This window comes from Phyllobates terribilis, unplaced genomic scaffold (assembly GCF_046119375.1).
Source record: "Phyllobates terribilis strain yellow unplaced genomic scaffold, ASM4611937v1 Scaffold_1__5_contigs__length_1240528914, whole genome shotgun sequence".
Taxonomy (NCBI): Eukaryota; Metazoa; Chordata; class Amphibia; order Anura; family Dendrobatidae; genus Phyllobates; species Phyllobates terribilis.
In genome coordinates, this window is record NW_027362761.1 from 63,618,549 (window position 1) to 63,637,439 (window position 18,891).

Genomic DNA, 18,891 nt, shown 5'->3' on the forward strand with positions numbered 1-18,891 from the left:
TACACTTTTACTATACCTATTATTTTAAAAAGAGTCTGTGTTGCCTTCATGATGATAATCTACAAAATGCTTTGAAGCTGCAGAGTTTTTCAACCATAACTTATTATTAGCATCTGATATATGTCTTCTTGTATGGATGTTTAAAGAACCTGTTGCACAACCTACATATTGCAGGTTGCAACTGGTACATGCCATCAAATAAACCACGAAAGTGATGTTGCAATTAATGTACAGTGGGTACGGAAAGTATTCAGACCCCTTTAAATTTTTCACTCTTTGTTTCATTGCAGCCATTTGGTAAATTCTAAAAAGTTAATTTTTTTTCTCATTAAAGTACACTCTGCACCCCATCTTGACTGAAAAAAACAGAAATGTAGAAATGTTTGCAAATTTATTAAAAAAGAAAACTGAAATATCACATGGTCATAAGTATTCAGACCCTTTGCTCAGTATTGAGTAGAAGCACGCTTTTGAGCTAGTACAGCCATGAGTCTTCTTGGGAATGATGTAACAAGTTTTTCACATCTGGATTTGGGGATCCTCTGCCATTCTTCCTTGCAGATCCTCTCCAGTTCTGTCAGGTTGGATGGTGAACGTTGGTGGACTGCCATTTTCAGGTCTCTCCAGAGATGCTCAATTGGGTTTAGGTCAGGGCTCTCGCTAGGCCAGTCAAGAATGGTCACAGAGTTGTTCTGAAGCCACTCCTTTGTTATTTTAGCTGTGTGCTTAGGGTCATTGTCTTGTTGGAAGGTGAACCTTTGGCCAAGTCTGAGTTCCAGAGCACACTTGAAGAGGTTTTCATCCAGGATATCTCTGTACTTGGCCGCATTCATGTTTCCTTCAATTGCAACCAGTCGTCCTGTCCCTGCAGCTGAAAAACACGCCCATAGCATGATGCTGCCACCACGTTTCACTGTTGGGATTGTATTGGGCAGGTGATGAGCAGTGCCTGGTTTTCTCCACACGTATCGCTTAGAATGATCACCAAAAAGTTCTATCTTCATATCATCAGACCAGAGAATCTTATTTCTCATAGTCTGGGAGCCCTTCACGTGTTTTTGAGCAAACTCTATGCGGGCTTTCATATGTCTTGCACTGAGGAGAGGCTTCCGTCAGGTCACTCTGCCATAAAGGCTCGACTAGTGGAGGGCTGCAGTGATAGTTGACTTTGTGGAACTTTCTCCCATCTCCCTACTGCATCTCTGGAGCTCAGCCACAGTGATCTTGAGGTTCTTCTTTACCTCTCTCACCGAGGCTCTTTTGCTACGCTTGCTCGGTTTGGCTGGATGGCCAGGTCTAGGAAGACTTCTGGTGGTCCCAAAGTTCTTCCATTTAAGAATTATGGAGGCCACTGTGCTCTTAGGAACCTTGAGTAATGCAGAAATTGTTTTGTAACCTTGGCCAGATCTGTGCCTTGCCACAATTCTGTCTCTGAGTTCCTTGGGCAGTTCCTTTGAGCTCATGATTCTCATTTGGTCTGACATACACTGTGAGCTGTGAAGTCTTATATAGAAAGGTGTGTGCCTCTCCAAACCAAGTCCTATCAGTTTAATTAAACACAGCTGGACTCCAATGAAGGAGTAGAACCATCTCAAGGAGGATCACAAGGAAATGGACAGCATGTGACTTAAATATGAGCAAAGGGTCTGAATACTTATGACCATGTGATCTCTTTTTTAATAAACTTAGAAAAAGTTCTACATTTCTGTTTTTTTCAGTCAAGATGGGGTGCAGAGTGTACTTTAATGAGAAAAAAAATGAACTTTTTAGAATTTACCAAATGGCTGCAATGAAACAAAGAGTGAAAAATTTAAAGGGGTCTGAATACTTTTCGGACCCACTGTATGTTTTGATTTTATACTCTTTGTTTGTAACCATAGAAATGAATTTATTAAAAAAATTGCAGCATGTACATCTAGCATGTCCACATTTATGAACACAAACAGGCGGTAACCATACTTGCAGATTTGGATTATTTGTAGTAAATAACGTTGGAGAGAGGATACTTCCAAGTGTTGGCACTCTTGGCTACATAGTTTACAGGCAATTTTAATACAGTATTCAGCTTTTTATCTTGCAATAGCATGGGAATATTTATTTTTAGGATGTTTTTAAATTATGTAAACGCCTTAGTATAGCCGGTAGCAAACTTAATAGCTTTCTTGATTCCATCTATACAATAATTCTTGTCTTTTAATATGTCGGATCTATCTAGAATATTTACTACTGCATCTGCCCTGTTTAGCATCCATATTGGATACAGTCTTTTACGTAAATTATTGCACAAACACCCAGATTCCCATTTCCACTTATTAGTTATTAGGATCAGAAGTATTCCTTTTGATTCTAATAAATTCGCCTACAGGCACTTTTGACTACATGGGAAGGATGATGAAGTTGCTAGTAAAGTGGAGTAGGTATCTGTATCTTTTACATAGGTGGAGACTGATATACCATGTATTGGATGACCCGTTAAGGTGATATCTAAATAGTCAATATTGTTTATTTGTGCATTGTTGTAAAAAGATGAAGACCGCACTCCATTTTAAAAAATTAGAAAAAGTGATTTAATAGCCCATTGGGGCTTCAGCAACGATTCGGCTCCAAGTATGAGCCTTTCTCAAGCTAAGTAAGGAGGAAAATTTGCATACGACCTTACAAGTAATCCCTGAACATCTGCAATATTTTCCCTTTAGGAATAATAAAGCTCACGTAGCGATTGAGTTTAATCACTATGAAGCCCCAAACTAACCTGTACATTCCAGCTTAAAGGAGTTGTCTGGGTACAGAGTATTGATTACTTAATCGCCTGGATAGCCCCACCCATATATGACACCTAGCACCAACATCAAACATCTGTTATTGGCTCCAATGGCTGCCAGATGTAAACACTTAGAATGGATCTAGAAAGCAAAGCTCCATTCATTGTGTACAGTCATGGCCAAAAGTTTTGAGAATGACACCAAAATTATATTTTCACATGATCTGCTGGCCTCTGGTTTTTATTAGTGTTTGTCTGATGTTTATATCACATACAGAAATATAATTGCAATCATATTATGAGTACCAATAGGTTATATTGACAGTTAGAATGAGTTAATGCAGCAAGTCAATATTTGCAGTGTTGCCCCTTCTTCTTCAAGACCTCTGTAATTCTCCCTGGCATGCTCTCAATCAACTTTTGGACCAAATCCTGACTGATAGCAGTCCATTCTTGCATAATCAATGCTTGCATTTTGCCAGAATTTGTTGGTTTCTGTTTGTCCACCCGTCTCTTGATGATTGACCACAAGTTCTCAATGGGATTAAGATCTGGGGAGTTTCCAGGCCATGGACCCAAAATCTCTATGTTTTGTTCCATGAGCCATTTAGTTATCACCTTTGCTTTATGGCAAGGTGCTCCATCATGCTGGAAAAGGCATTGTTGGGCGCCAAACTGCTCTTGGACGGTTGGGAGAAGTTGCTCTTGGAGGACATTCTGGTACCATTCTTCATTCATGGCTGTGTTTTTAGGCAAGACTGTGAGTGAGCCGATTCCCTTGGCTGAGAAGCAACCCCACACATGAATGGTTTCAGGATGCTTTACAGTTGGCATGAGACAAGACTGGTGGTAGCGCTCACCTCTTCTTCTCCGAATAAGCTGTTTTCCAGATGTCCCAAACAATCGAAAAGGGGATTCATCAGAGAAAATGACTTTGCCCCAGTCCTCAGCAGTCCACTCCCTGTACCTTTTGCAGAATATCAGTCGGTCCCTGATGTTTTTTCTGGAGAGAAGTGGCTTCTTTGCTGCCCTCCTTGAAACCAGCCCTTGCTCAAAGAGTCTCCGCCTCACAGTGCGTGCAGAAGCACTCACACCAGCCTGCTGCCATTCCTGAGTAAGCTCGGCACTGCTGGTAGTCCGATCCCGCAGCTCTAACAGTTTTAAGATACGGTCCTGGCGCTTGCTGGTCTTTCTTGGGCGCCCTGGAGCCTTTTTGACAACAATGGAAGCTCTCTCCTTGAAGTTCTTGATGATGCGATAGATTGTTGACCGAGGTGCAATCTTTGTAGCTGCGATACTCTTCCCTGTTAGGCCATTTTTGTGCAGTGCAATGATGGCTGCACGTGTTTCTTTAGAGACAACCATGGTTAACTGAAGAGAAACAATGATACCAAGAACCAGCCTCCTTTTAAAGTGTCCAGTGATGTCATTCTTACTTAATCATGACTGATTGATCGCCAGCCCTGTCCTCATCAACACCCACACCTGTGTTAATGGATCAATCACTAAAACGATGTTAGCTGCTCCTTTTAAGGCAGGACTGCAATGATGTTAAAATGTGTTTTGGGGGTTAAAGTTCATTTTCTGGGCAAATATTGACTTTGCAAGTACAGTAATTGCTGTTAAGCTGATCACTCTTTGATAGTGTTGAGCGATACCTTCCGATATCAGGAAATATCGTATCGGATTGGATCGGACCGATACCCAAAAAGTATCGGATATCGCCGATTCCGATACCGGAAACCAATGCAAGTCAATGGGACACTAATATCGGAATGAAAATAAACCCTTTCTTTCCTTGTAGGTTAATTCTACATGAAGTAAAACAACTAAGAATAATGTAGAATGTATTATGCGAAAAGCGGGCAATTCATCAGCGCATACACCGGTACCCGACAATTTACAACAGAAAGAATAGAGCTTCACACATAGATTAGATAGATAGAAACATGTCAGTCACATATATATGAAGTACAGTGACAGTGTTGGTTACTGTACTTGTCATTTAGTGTAAAGGATTTATTTAAAAAAATAATAGTGTTTTCATGCACCGTCTCTTTAAGAAAGCCGGCCGGCAATTCAGCATCTGTACCCGACAATTTAGAATAGAAGGAATAGAGAATCATACATAGATTAGATAGATAGAAACATGTCAGTCACAAATATATGAAGTACAGTGACAGTGTTGATTACTGTACTTGTCATTTAGTGTTAAAATAAAGGATTTATTAAAAAAAATTGGCGTGGGGTTCCCCTTAATTTTAGTCTCTAGCGGAGGTTAAGCAGACGGCTGGGGCAGATGTTTGAAGCCTGGGAAGGGGGTAATACCCACGGAGCTTCCCAGGCTACTAATATCAGCCCCCAGCTGAATACATAGCCTTTACTAGCTATTAAAATGGGGGACCCCCCAAAAAAAATGACGTGGGGTCCCCCCTAATTTAATAGCTAGCAAAGGCTAGGCAGACAGCTGGGGGCTGATATTAATAGCCCAGGAAGGGAGCCATGAATACTGGCCCCCTCCCAGGCTAGAAACACCAGCCGTCAGCCGTCCCAGAAATGGCGCATCCGCCAATTCTAGCACTTAGCCTCGCTCTTCCCACTGCCCTGTAGCGGTGGCAGTGGGGTAATAGGGCTGGGGTTGATGTCAGCTTATAATGCCAGCTGACATCAAGCCCAGGTTAGTAATGGAGAGGCGTCTATAAGACACCCCCATTACTAACCCCATAGTGAAAGTTAAAAAAAACACAAACACCCAGAATAAAGTCCTTTAATTGAAATAAACACACAATTCTTTATTGTTCTAAATTAAACCATACTTACCATCACGCCCATTCCAGCTGAAGCCAACGATCTCCTGCAATAAAAGAAAAATAATAAAGCAACCTCATCCTTACCTTTCCATGGTTCCCACGATGGCTCCAGCTCTGCTACATCGAGATGACAAGCTGGACCGCAGGAGAAAGCTGCCATCCAGCCTATCATCCCGCGGACACTGAGAAGCGCAGGCATGCTTGCGCTCCTCAGTGTCTCTCTGTGACGGCATCCAGATGAGCCGACAATGAACTCGGCTCACCTCATGCACGTCACTGACAGCGTGGGAGAATTCTCCTGCACTCAGCGCTTCAGCGTGAGAATTTTCCCACGCTGTCAGTGACATGCATGAGGTGAGGTCATGTCCAATGAACTCAGCTCACCTCATGCACGTCACTGACAGCGTGGGAGAATTCTCACGCTGAAGCGCTGAGTGCAGGAGAATTCTCCCACGCTGTCAATGACGTGCATGAGGTGAGCCGAGTTCATTGGACATGACCTCACCTCATGCACGTCACTGACAGCGTGGGAAAATTCTCCTGCACTCAGCGCTTCAGCGTGAGAATTTTCCCACGCTGTCAGTGACGTGCATGAGGTGAGCCGAGTTCATTGGACATGACCTCGGCTCATCTGGATGCCGTCACAGAGAGACACTGAGGAGCGCAAGCATGCCTGCGCTTCTCAGTGTCTGCGGGATGACAGGCTGGATGGCAGCGTTCTGCTGCGGTCCAGCCTGTCATCTCGATGTAGCAGAGCTGAAGCTGTCGTGGGAACCATGGAAAGGTAAGGATGATGTTGGTTTATTATTTTTCTTTTATTGCAGGAGATCGTTGGCTTCAGCTGGAATGGGCGTGATGGTAAGTATAGTTTAATTTAGAACAATAAAGAATTGTGTCTTTATTTCAATTAAAGGACTTTATTCTGGGTGTTGTGTTTTTTTTTTAAATACTTTACTAGAAATTCATGGTGGTCATGTCTAATATTGGCGTGACCCCATGAATTTCGGGCTTAGGGCCAGCTGATAATGCCAAGCTGGCCTTAACCCCTTTATTACCCAGTGAGCCACCGCACCAGGGCCCTGGATGAGTTGGGTACAGCGCCAGAAGATGGCGCTTCTATGAACGCGCCATTTTCCGGGGCGGCTGCGGACTGCAATTTGCAGCGGGTGGGGCCCAGAAAGCTTGGGCCTCCCTGCGCTGCGGATTCCAGCCCCCAGCTGCCTAGTTGTACCTGGCTGGACACAAAAATAGGGCGAAGCTCCACGTCAAAATTTTTGGGAAAAATTAATTAAAAAAGAAATAATAATTTAGGGACTGCATCTTTATTAACTCCTCAAATGTCATTTAGTGTTAAAATAAAGGATTTATTTAAAAAAAAAATTGGCGTGGGATCCCCCATAATTTAAGGCTCTAGCGGAGGTTAAGCAGACAGCTGGGGCCGATGTTTGAAGCCTGGGAAGTGGGTAATACCCACGGAGCTCCCCAGGCTACTAATATCAGCCCCCAGCTGAATACCTAGCCTTTACTAGCTATTAAAATGGGGGACCCCCCCCAAAAAATGACGTGGGGTCCCCCCTATTTTAATAGCTAGCAAAGGCTAGGCAGACAGCTGGGGGCTGATATTAATAGCCCAGGAAGGGTGCCATGAATATTGGCCCCCTCCCAGGCTAGAAACACCAGCCGTCAACCGCCCCAGAAATGGCGCATCCATAGGATGCGCCAATTCAGGCACTTAGCCTCGCTCTTCCACGCTGCCCTGGTGCGGTGGCAGGGGGTAATAGGGTTGGGGTTCATGTCAGCGCCAGCTGCCATGAAGCCCAGGTTAGTAATGATGGGCGTCTATAAGACACCCCCATTACTAACCTACAAAGTGTTAAAAAGAAAAAACACACTACACCCATAAAAAAATAATTTATTTGAAATAAAACACACAATTTTATTTAATTCTTAGTTTACTAAAAAAAAAAAAATAGTTACCTGTCCACGTTCCTGCGCTGATCTCCCATGCACAGCTGTCACATCTGGAGATGGTGACAGCTGTGCATGGCTGCTGTAAGCTCACACTGCCGGGAACACGTCCGCTCCCGGCAGCAGGAGCCACTGACTGAGGTCACCGGAGTGCATTCAGGCAGCGCAGCTCCGGAGACCTCCTTTACGGCACTGCTGTACCGTGGGAATTTCTCACGATACAGCAGGGCCGTAAAGGAGCTGACCGGAGCTGCGCTGCCTGAACTCCGGTGAACCCGCTTATGCAGTGACGGGGCTGCTTTACGGCCCCGGCATTCTAGCGGCGGCAGCGGTTCAGAGCGGTCACATTCTATGTGGCTGCTCTGAACTGGAGATCATCGTGGGACACTCGTGGACTACTACGGAGGGGTAAGGATAAGGTTGTGGTTTATTATTTTATATTTTATTACAGGAGATCGATGGCTTCGGGGAATTAGGTGTCTAGGTGAGTATAGGTGTAGTTTTTTATTTTTTACTTTATTTTAGGTGGCGATCGGCGGGGACAGGTAATGTATGAACTAATTTATTGTAGGCAACCACTGGCCACCAATGACATGTACTTAAAATTTATTGGGGACACAGTAGGGCAATTTAAATAGCAGGATCAGGCTGATGGGAACTACTGCTCCCATCGAGCTGATCCTGCTGGCAGGAGTGGACGGGGGACAGACATAGGCCGATGGGAGTAGTAGTGTCACATCGGCCTATGTCTGCCTGCACGCACACACCCGCAGACATCGCACAGACACCGCGCGCACCCGCACACACATCGCACAGACATCGCGCACACCTGCAGACATCGCACAGACACCCCGCACACACTCGCTGACACCCACACACACACCAATCATGACGGGCTGATGGTCTGGGAGGTGAGGCTGACCTGTGCGGCCGTGGGAAAGTTCATGTGAGTTCATGCAATGCAGTCAAGCATGAACTCACATGAACCCTCCGAGGGCACCGCGGCTACTTCAAATGAACAGCTGATCGGCATCACCTGATACCTCAGCTGTTCATTTGAAATAACCGGCGGGAAAGCGCAGCACAGAACGGGAAAGCCGGCGGTGAAGTCTTTTCACTGCCGGCTTCCCCGCCCGGGTCTTTCGCTCCCCGCTCCTTGGTGCTGTGCTCCCCGCCCGGTCCTAACTTACGATCGGGATGGGAGGTGGCGAGAGGAGCGGAGGATCGAGATGGGAGGCTGCCGGGAAGCAGTATGGGGCCGTGTGATTGTTTAAAAGCCGGCGGCTTTTTACCGCCCGCCGGCTTTTAAACAATCAGGAAAATTCTCCCACGCTGGGATGGCATTCTGATGACAGGCTGGATCTCAGCTGAGCGCTGCCACCCAGCTTGTCATCCTTCAGAGACACTGCAGAGCGCAGGCATTATGGGAACTTCCGATTCCGGTATTCGATATTGTAAAAGTATCGGAATTAAGTATCGGAATTCCGATACCGCGAATATCGGCCGATACCCGATATTTCAGTATCGGAATGCTCAACACTACTCTTTGACATTCAGGAGTATATGCAAATTGCCATTACAAAAAATGAAGCAGTAAACTTTGGAAAAATTACTATTTGTCTCATTCTCAATACTTTTGGCCATGACTGTAGAGGCCGCTGATGGGATATGCTTAAGATAGGAGTTGTGGTAGAGTACCTGTCAGCAGTCGCTACACAATGAACGGAGCTGTGCTTTACAGATTTGCTCAAAGCACAGTGGCTCAGTGGTTAGCACGGCAGCCTTGCAGCACTAATGTTCTGGGTTCAAATCCCACCAAGGACAACATCTGCAAGGAGTTTGTATGTTCTCCCCGTATTTGTGTGACTTTCCTCCGGTTTTCGCCCACACTCCAAAGACATATTGATAGTGAATTTAGATTAAGATCCCCAATGGGGACAGTGATAATACCTGTAAAGCGCTACAGAATATGATGGTGCTAAATAATCAAAGAATAATAAATAATGTGTTTACATCTGACGGAGTAGATAACAGCTGATTGATGGGGGTGTTGCAACTCCACCAATCTGATATTAATGACTTATCCCACGGAGAGGTCACTAATAGGTTGTGCCCGAAAAACCTCATTAATTCTGCTGATCCTGCACATAATGCAATCTGTCCCTATGTTAATACATATATTGCATATACAGTACAGACCAAAAGTTTGGACACACCTTCTCATTTAAAGATTTTTCTGTATTTTCATGACTATGAAAATTGTACATTCACACTGAAGGCATCAAAACTATGAATTAACACACGTGGAATTATATACTTAACAAAAAAGTGTGAAACAACTGAAAATATGTCTTATATTCTAGGTTCTTCAAAGTAGCCACCTTTTGCTTTGATGACTGCTTTGCACACTCTTGGCATTTTCTTGATGAGCTTCAAGAGGTAGTCACCGGAAATGGTCTTCCAAAAATCTTGAAGGAGTTCCCAGAGATGCTCAGCACTTGTTGGCCCTTTTGCCTTCACTCTGCGGTCCAGCTCACCCCAAACCATCTCGATTGGGTTCAGGTCTGGTGACTGTGGAGGCCAGGTCATCTGGCGTAGCACCCCATCACTCTCCTTCTTGGTCAAATAGCCCTTACACAGCCTGGAGGTGTGTTTGGGGTCATTGTCCTGTTGAAAAATAAATGATGGTCCAACTAAACGCAAACCGGATGGAATAGCATGCCGCTGCAAGATGCTGTGGTAGCCATGCTGGTTCAGTATGCCTTCAATTTTGAATAAATCCCCAACAGTGTCACCAGCAAAGCACCCCCACACCATCACACCTCCTCCTCCATGCTTCACGGTGGGAACCAGGCATGTAGAGTCCACCCGTTCACCTTTTCTGCATCGCACAAAGACACGGTTGTTGGAACCAAAGATCTCATATTTGGACTCATCAGACCAAAGCACAGATTTCCACTGGTCTAATGTCCATTCCTTGTGTTCTTTAGCCCAAACAAGTCTCTTCTGCTTGCTGCCTGTCCTTAGCAGTGGTTTCCTAGCAGCTATTTTACCATGAAGGCCTGCTGCACAAAGTCTCCTCTTAGCAGTTGTTGTAGAGATGTGTGTGCTGCTAGAACTCTGTGTGGCATTGACCTGGTCTCTAATCTGAGCTGCTGTTGACCTGTGATTTCTGAGGCTGGTGACTCGGATAAACTTATCCTCAGAAGCAGAGGTGACTCTTGGTCTTCCTTTCCTGGGGCGGTCCTCATGTAAGCCAGTTTCTTTGTAGCGCTTGATGGTTTTTGCAACTGCACTTGGGGACACTTTCAAAGTTTGCCCAATTTTTCGCACTGACTGACCTTCATTTCTTAAAGTAATGATGGCCACTCGTTTTTCTTTACTTAGAATTTGTATTATGGCAAGAAAAAAGCAGCTAACAGTCTATTCAGTAGGACTATCAGCTGTGTATCCACCAGACTTCTGCACAACACAACTGATGGTCCCAACCTCATTTATAAGCCAAGCAATCCCACTTATTAAACCTGACAGGGCACACCTGTGAAGTGAAAACCATTTCCGGTGACTACCTCTTGAAGATCATCAAGAGAATGCCAAGAGTGTGCAAAGCAGTCATCAAAGGAAAAGGTGGCTACTTTGAAGAACCTAGAATATAAGACATATTTTCAGTTGTTTCACACTTTTTTGTTAAGCATATAATTCCACATGTGTTAATTCATAGTTTTAATGCCTTCAATGTGAATGTACAATTTTCATAGTCATGAAAATACAGAAAAATCTTTAAATGAGAAGGTGTGTCCAAACTTTTGGTCTGTACTGTATAATGTTATATTATACGTATAACAGCAGTGGTACTGGGATGAGGGCTGTGGATATTTTCTAAGGAATATCTTGTTTTAAGGGCTCATTCATACATCCATTTTTCACATGTGTTCTATGTTTTCCACTGATAGAACACGTACCCATTATAGTATTTGGAATGGTCTGTATTTTTTGGGTGATGGTGTCTGCAAAAAATAAATAAATAAATAACGGAAACATGTCCATGTTTTGATCAGGTCAAAATTACCCATACAAGTTTATAATTCCATGAAAAAAAAGAAATAAATAAATCACTGGATTGTATAGGGTAGAAGAAGCTGTACAATTCTTATTTTTCTTGGCATATGAGAAAACGAATGATGAGATACACAGATGAAATTCTGATCCGAAACATTGATGAAAATTGGATTGTGTTGTTACGTACAAATAAAAATCACCGATGTCTGAATGAGGCCTATTTGTTTCATAATGCAAGCGTTAACAGAAAATGTATTCCATTCCCAGCACATGCAGTTGCATTTACCATTATGGTCTCATGACCACCTGTAGTATCTGAGCCGCACACCTGGGCTTGTTCAGCCTTTCCATGGGGACATGTGCACATCCAATACTAGTTATGGGGATTATTTTTTTGGTCTACTTTTTGGCACTAAAATGTCCTTTTATGTATTATGCATGGTCATTTCACCTTAATTCCAAAAATTAACATCAGTCCACTTACCTTGCTATTTTGAATGCACCTTACTGCATAGGTCAGGTCCCTAAATATACAACCTTCCAGTCTTGCTTGTCCCTGTGAGCAAATAAAGATGCCACCTTTACCATCTCTAAAAAGGCACTTCCATACAAGACATCCTTGAACTGAGTTGGCAATGGTTTGCAATTCCTTGTCCTTTTGTAGCTCTTGGTGCAAACTTTTCAAGGCCATGTCATTCTGCAGAGCGAGGAGCCCATTAGTCTGTGGCCTGCAGTGTAGAGATTTTGCTAGCATGTGACTCAGTCCATGAGAATGATATGACAATTTGTACAGTGACTGGTCATCGTCTTCGTTCTCACTGATTGTGCTCAATTCACTGTCACTATAATCTGTATCCAGAGTCATGGCCTCTCCATCCTTGCCCATGTAAAAGTTTCCATTCAGTTCGTTTTCCTTGTCATTCGTGTGATCCTCTAATATTTGGGATTTTGATTGAGGATGCGAGTGGCTTTGGTCTCCATTAACTAAGATCTCACATGTCCTCATTTTTGCACCGGGCGACCCAACAGCTGAATAATCAGTATTCCCAGGCAGAGAAGACTCAGAAGCCATGTATAGCATAGCCCTTGACTTGGCAGAGGCAGAGAGATGCTTACAAGCCCAGTTTTTGTCAGAAGTGGGTGATCCCTCCACAGTCACAGAGGCATTTTCACTGTTGACAAATTCACACTTCTCAAGCACACTAAGTGCCACGTTGTGGAAATGTATGCTGGACTGGTTAAAAGTGCAAAATTTAATCTGGCATGTTCCGGGAGCGTGGATCTGTAGTTGCCCATTCTCAAAGTTGCAGTTGTCAAACTGGACATAACCAATCGACGTCTAGTGAAAGAAAAGAAGAGAAACAATGCACTTTATTTATAGGTTTACATTACTGAAAAAAAGGTGGTCAAACAGTATGCATAAGCCGTATCTTAAAAGTACCCGGCAATGACTGAAGGGTTGTTAGCTCTAGAATAGGAGACCTCAATCTTGCCTTCCACTTTTTCCTCCCCAAAAATGCCATTGGATTCCAGCAGAAGGAGGAATGCCATTTCTTTTGGGATGTTGAATTTGGAAATAGAAAAGTCTTTAGAGAAAAATGCCAGAAAAAAACAAACATCACACCCAAAGCACATGCTAGAAAAGAAACACAAGCTAGAAAAACAAAAGAAAAAAAATGCCCTAAAGCAAATCATGTGTCATGAGATATTTATATATTCTCACAGCAAGGATCATACTTAAGGGTGAAGAAAAATGCTAAATTTGGCAAGTACGCTTAGTATGACTGGCCTTTATCTAGTGGAGTATGAATCAATAAATGATCATTGTGGAGTTAGGCAGTTAGATGGCTTTTGTGTGGGTATGAGGGAACCGTGGATGTTCAGGTTCAGCCGAACTGTAGAAAAAAAAGTTTGGTTCAGGTACCAGAACGGTCCCAGAACTTCATCCCAATCCCAATTCAAGTCAATGGGGGGCACAAACAGCTGGCAGTTCCCACGCGGTCCTCTGAAGTAAAAGCGTGGGAAATATATCGGCTCTGACTGATGGTAAACTTACTGTAGTCACACAGAGGACAGCGTGGGAACTAGCGGCTGTGACGTCAGTAAGGTTACCCCTGGTCAAAACCGCTGTTTCCCACGCTGTCAAACAGCGGGTCTGACCGGTGGTAAAGTGTAACCTTACTGACGTTAGCGCCAGTCACAGCCACTGCTGGGTATTGCGGACGGCTGTGAGACCCAGCAGTGTCTGCTGCAGTTAGTGCCTATGAAGCTCTGTTGGACGGGGCTCGTCGTGGGGCTTTGTCCGGCCCCTCCCACTTGCCCTGGTGCATTGGCAAATGGGGCAATATTTTGGGGTTGATGTCAGCCTGTGAATTGACAGCTGACATGAAGGCCAGAGGTTAGTAATGGGGCGGTGTCTATCAGACATCCCCATTACTAACCTGGTAATTGAATAGTTAAAAAAACGATGAAGTCTCGTCTTGAAAACTTTCGACGGACATCGTAAGAAATTACACTCTTGGATTACAGTTGGAATTTCCTGGATTTCTTTTTAATTAATAAATTGGTAAACGAGGGAGTGGGGGCAGTCTTTATTCAAATAAAAAACACACAGACTCACAGGAAAAACAATATTTTAACTATTCACTTAACGGGATAGTATTGGGGGTGTCTGATAGACACCTCCCCATAACTAATCTGGGCTTGATGTCAGCAGTCAATTCACAGCTGACTTCAACGCCAAAATATTACCCTGTTTGCCAAAGCACCAATGCAAGCGGGAAGAGCCGGGCAAAGCGCCAGAATTGGCGCATCTAACGGATGCGCCTTTTCTGGGGCAGCTGCGAAAGGCCCAATAACTATGGGCCTTCACAGCCTGAGAATACCAGCCCCCAGCTGTCTGCTTTTCCTCGGCTGGTTATCAAAAATGGAGGGGACCACCACAACGTTTTTTTTAATTTATTTAAATAATTGAAAATAAACAACGTGGGTGCCCCTTTATTTTTGATAACCGACCAAGATATAGCAGACAGCTGAGGGCTGCAGCTGTCTGCTTACCTCACACTGATGCACCCTGAGCCTGCAGCACAGCTTGAATTTCTTTGGAACTTGATTGGGGCTGCTTATCCACCATCCAGACTATCCTGCGTTACAACCTTTCATCAATTTGACTCTGCAGGCCATGTCCAGGGAGATTAGCTACAGGGACATGGGTTGTAAACTTCTTGATAATGTTGCGTACTGTAGACAAAGGAACATCAAGCTCTCTGGAGATGGACTTGTAACCTTGACATTGTTGATATTTTTCAACAATTTTTGTTCTCAAGTCCTCAGACAGTTCTCTTCTCCTCTTTCTGTTTTCCATGCTTAGTGTGGCACACACAGACACACAAAACAAAGATTGAGTCAACTTCTCCCCTTTTTATCTGGTTTCAGGTGTGATTTTCATATTACCCACACCTATTTCTTGCCACAGGTGAGATTGAACGAGCATCACACCTTGGAAAGGTGCCAACAACTTTGTCCGGCCTATTTTTGGGGTTTTGTGTAAAATTATGTCCAATTTGCCTTTTTTTTCTCTGTTTTTTTGTGTGTTGTTCCAATACAGACAAAGGAAATAAACCTGTGTATAATAAAACATATGTGTAATTGCTGTACTTTTCTGGGAGGAGTACTTCATTTTCTGGAACAATTTCAAGGGTGCCAACACATTCGACCATGACTGTATACTACAGTTTTTTCTACTGCATAGAATTACTGTTAGGCTGTGTGCCCACAATGTGGATTTAATGCGTTTGGGGGCAGCATTTCCGCCGTGGAAACGCATTAAAATCGCTTGGTAAGAGGTCTGCGGAAATTTCCGCTGCGGATTATCATTGCGGAAAAATCCGCAGCACAACCAATTTGGGAGCGATTTCACAGAGAAATTGCGCCCATTGACTTGCATTGAACCGCATTATGCGGTTCAATGCGCGGATGGTACCCGGGTCTGGAGAAGAGGAGACTCTCCTCCAACCCGGGTACTATGGTACCTGCAAATTAAAAAAGAATTATAAAGTAAAAAAAAAAAAAAAAAAAATCAGTCATCTCTCCAGCGGCCCCGGTCTCCTCCCGGCCGCGTCCTCTCTCCTCGCAGGACCTGCGGTGACGTCATTTAGTCAGCTGATGATCACACGACCGCTGTATTCAACTGAGGAGGCATACGCCTTCCTTGCCTCCGATACAGATAGTGAGGGAGAGGATGCCACCTTCCTCTACTTTTCCTCCTCTTCTTCCTCCAGTGATAACGAACCCCCCCACACAGACGCCCCAGGAAAGCAAATGAGCCAGCGCCAACCATTAGTGACCTCCTATGGACCTCACCTCCCAAAAATTATGAGCTACAGATTCCTGATTTTGTGACCTAATCAGGAATCCAATTTGATACTGCCGGCCTCACAGAAATCGACTTTTTCAGAGTCTTTTTCTCTGAAGACTTCGTAAATCTCATGGAGGCCTACTATTTTGGCACCTCAAGGGCTCTGCAAATGCGGCATGGCGCCTGCAAACAATTCCATCAAAGTCTGCGCTCCAAAGCGTCACTCCTTCCATTTGGAACTTGGCAGTGCGCCCAAACAGGAGTTTTCTGCCACATATGGAGAATCATTGTACTCAGGAGAAATTGCACAATAAATTGTACAGTCCATTTTCTCCTGCTATCCTTGTGAAAATAAAATAATTTGGGGCTTAAGCAACAAAAAAAAACACATTTTTTCATTTTCACAGTTCAACGTTGTAAAATTCTGTGAAGCACCTGTGGATTCAAGGTGCTCACGATACATCTACATAAATTCCTTGAGGGGTTTAAATTTAAAAATGGGGTGTGGGGGGGGTTTCCACTGTTTAGGGACATCGGGGGCTCTGCAAACACGACATGGCATTCAGTATCTATTCAAGCCAATTTTCCGTTCCAAAATACAAAACAATGCTCCTTCCTTTCCGTGCGCCCAAACAGTAGTTTTAAACCACATATGGGGCAACGGTGTATGCAGGAGAAATTGCACAACAAATTTTGGGGTCCATTTTCTCCTTTTACCCTGGTGAAAAAAAAAAATTTTGGGGCTAAAGTTAAATTTTTGTGGGAAAAAGTAAATTTTATTTTTTTCTTCCACATGGCTTTAATTTCTGTTAAGCACCTAAAGGGTTAATAAATGTCTTGAATGTGGTTTTGAGCACTTTAAGGAGTGCAGTTTTTAAAATGGTGTCACTTTGGGGTATTTTCTGCTATATAGGACCCTCAAAGTCACTTCAAATGTGATGTGGCCCCTAAAAAAAATGGCTTGTTGGAAAAATGAGAAAATGATGATAATCTTTTAACCCTTGTAACTGCCGGACAAAAAAAATGTATGTTTTAAAAATAATGTTGATATAAAGTAGACACGTGATAAATGTTATTTATTAAAATATTCTGTGTGACATAACTCTCTCGTTTAAGGGCACAAAACTTAAAAGTTTGAAAATCGAGAAATTTTGGCCAAAATTCCAATATTTTCACAAATAAACGTAAAAAACATTTTGACTTAAATTTACCACTAACATGAAGTACAATGTGTCACGAAAAAATAATCTCAGAATTACCGAGATCCGTTGAAGAAGCATTTCACAGTTATTACCTCAAAGTGACACGGGTCAGAATAGTAAAATTGGCTTGGTCGGGAAGGTGAAAACAGGCTCGGGTGGTGAAGGAGTTAATGATGAATGCCCAGTCCCCTCTGTTTTCAGACTTCAATTAACTCCTTTGGAGGCATTTGTCCCCAAATACCAATGTGAACTTCAATCAGATCTGGTTATCGAGGACTTTTTTTTTTCTTCCCATGAGGCTAAGAATTTAACCTGCCTGTGACATCTCTCCAGACTCCGCAACTTTCTCTCTTTTGGTCTGCTCTGTTGACTGCTGAGGTCATGCTTATTGACAGTTGGCTCCTCCGTGCCCTAACTGCGGGGAGCCGGCAGTCAATCAGCATGACATAAGAAGTGACGCGCCGTCAAGCCAGAGAATATGTGAAATATTGTGTTACACATTCAACAAAGGAAAATTAAACTCACCTTATACATTATTGGTGTGAACCAAGCAGGCATAAAAACCAAATTGCATAGTCGAGAAGTAGGACACTGCTGGTCAATGCAGACAAGTAAAGCCACATCTCCAAGCTTTCCTTGGCCCATAATCTCTACAGGAACTTTTAGAATAATCTCATTTTGCTCTTCATATACACCTGGTTGGAGCATAATCCGGTCATAAATGTTAGCCGATGCTACGGCAGTCCTGAGGTTTTCAAACTCACAGCCATAACCAACATAGAGAACTCTTCTATCCTTCTTTCTCCTAAACAGATATAAGCAGTTGGAGGACTCCAGGTCCTGAGCGTTCTTTGTCCAGGTCCTGGAGGCTACATAATGCTGTTTGAAAGCTTCTCTCCATGACCTTGGTTCTACTTCAGGCTTGATAGGCCAGTTAGGATGTCTACATTCTGAACACCCCAAGCATATTTGTCGCCATCTGGTATTGTCCAGACTGATTATAAGGTCATGCCATGACCTGCAGACCAAGCCACATCGTCCGAGGTCACGCAATGGCAAGTATGCTAAAATCAATCGCCAGAGTTCAAGTGGTAGCCCACCAATCTCCATAGTACCCTGTAGAAAACAAAATACAATACATAATGCTATAAATATATAACATTTATTTCATTTACAATCACTGTGTGTTTAGAAAATTATTGTAAAATTCCCCAAATCTCATCATTCTGAATTCTGATCACATCTTCTGGTGATATGGTTGGTACTTTACCTTTCTTAAAGTCTTCTGTCTTTACTTCCATCTTTCAGCTTCATCCTCATTTTGTGTTCTTCAGTCCTAACGCTGGTTCAATTAATATATTTTCTAGTCAGCAAAGATAAAAGGAGCATTTTAGCCACCATAGAAGTATAAACTCAAGATAAATTACACAGCACAGAAGTAGCGAAGAAATGCATCCTATATAATTAACAACTACTCTCTTTGTAGTTTCTCTTGCACAACACAATTGATTTTCATTGAATAAAAGATATGTATGGTTTTATAGTTGTGTCTAAAAAGTGATAAAAAGGAATATATCATTTTTCAAATGGCCACCTTTTGACCAGTGTGGCCTCTGATATCAGGTTCTGTGTTAGGCCACATTCACACGTTCAGTATTTTCCATCAGTATTTATAAGCCAAAACCAGGAGAGGAATAATCAGAGGAAAAGTATAATAGAAACACGTCACCACTT

The 18,891-nt window shown here is 43.2% G+C and overlaps 1 protein-coding gene across 3 annotated transcripts in view; it reads right to left on the bottom strand.

Annotated features, from left to right (window-relative positions):
- Window positions 1-18,891, bottom strand: part of FBXO10 (F-box protein 10) — a 169,822-nt gene that overhangs the window by 117,563 nt on the left and 33,368 nt on the right. For all 3 annotated transcript variants that reach the window (XM_073651872.1, XM_073651855.1, XM_073651862.1), the window contains exons 2-4: window positions 18,428-18,520; window positions 17,683-18,273; window positions 12,083-12,937 (exon numbers count right to left, since the gene is read on the bottom strand). In XM_073651872.1, the coding sequence (XP_073507973.1) occupies window positions 12,083-12,937; window positions 17,683-18,267 (1,440 nt within the window). In that variant the 5' untranslated portion in view covers window positions 18,268-18,273; window positions 18,428-18,520. The remainder of the gene's footprint in view (window positions 1-12,082; window positions 12,938-17,682; window positions 18,274-18,427; window positions 18,521-18,891) is intronic.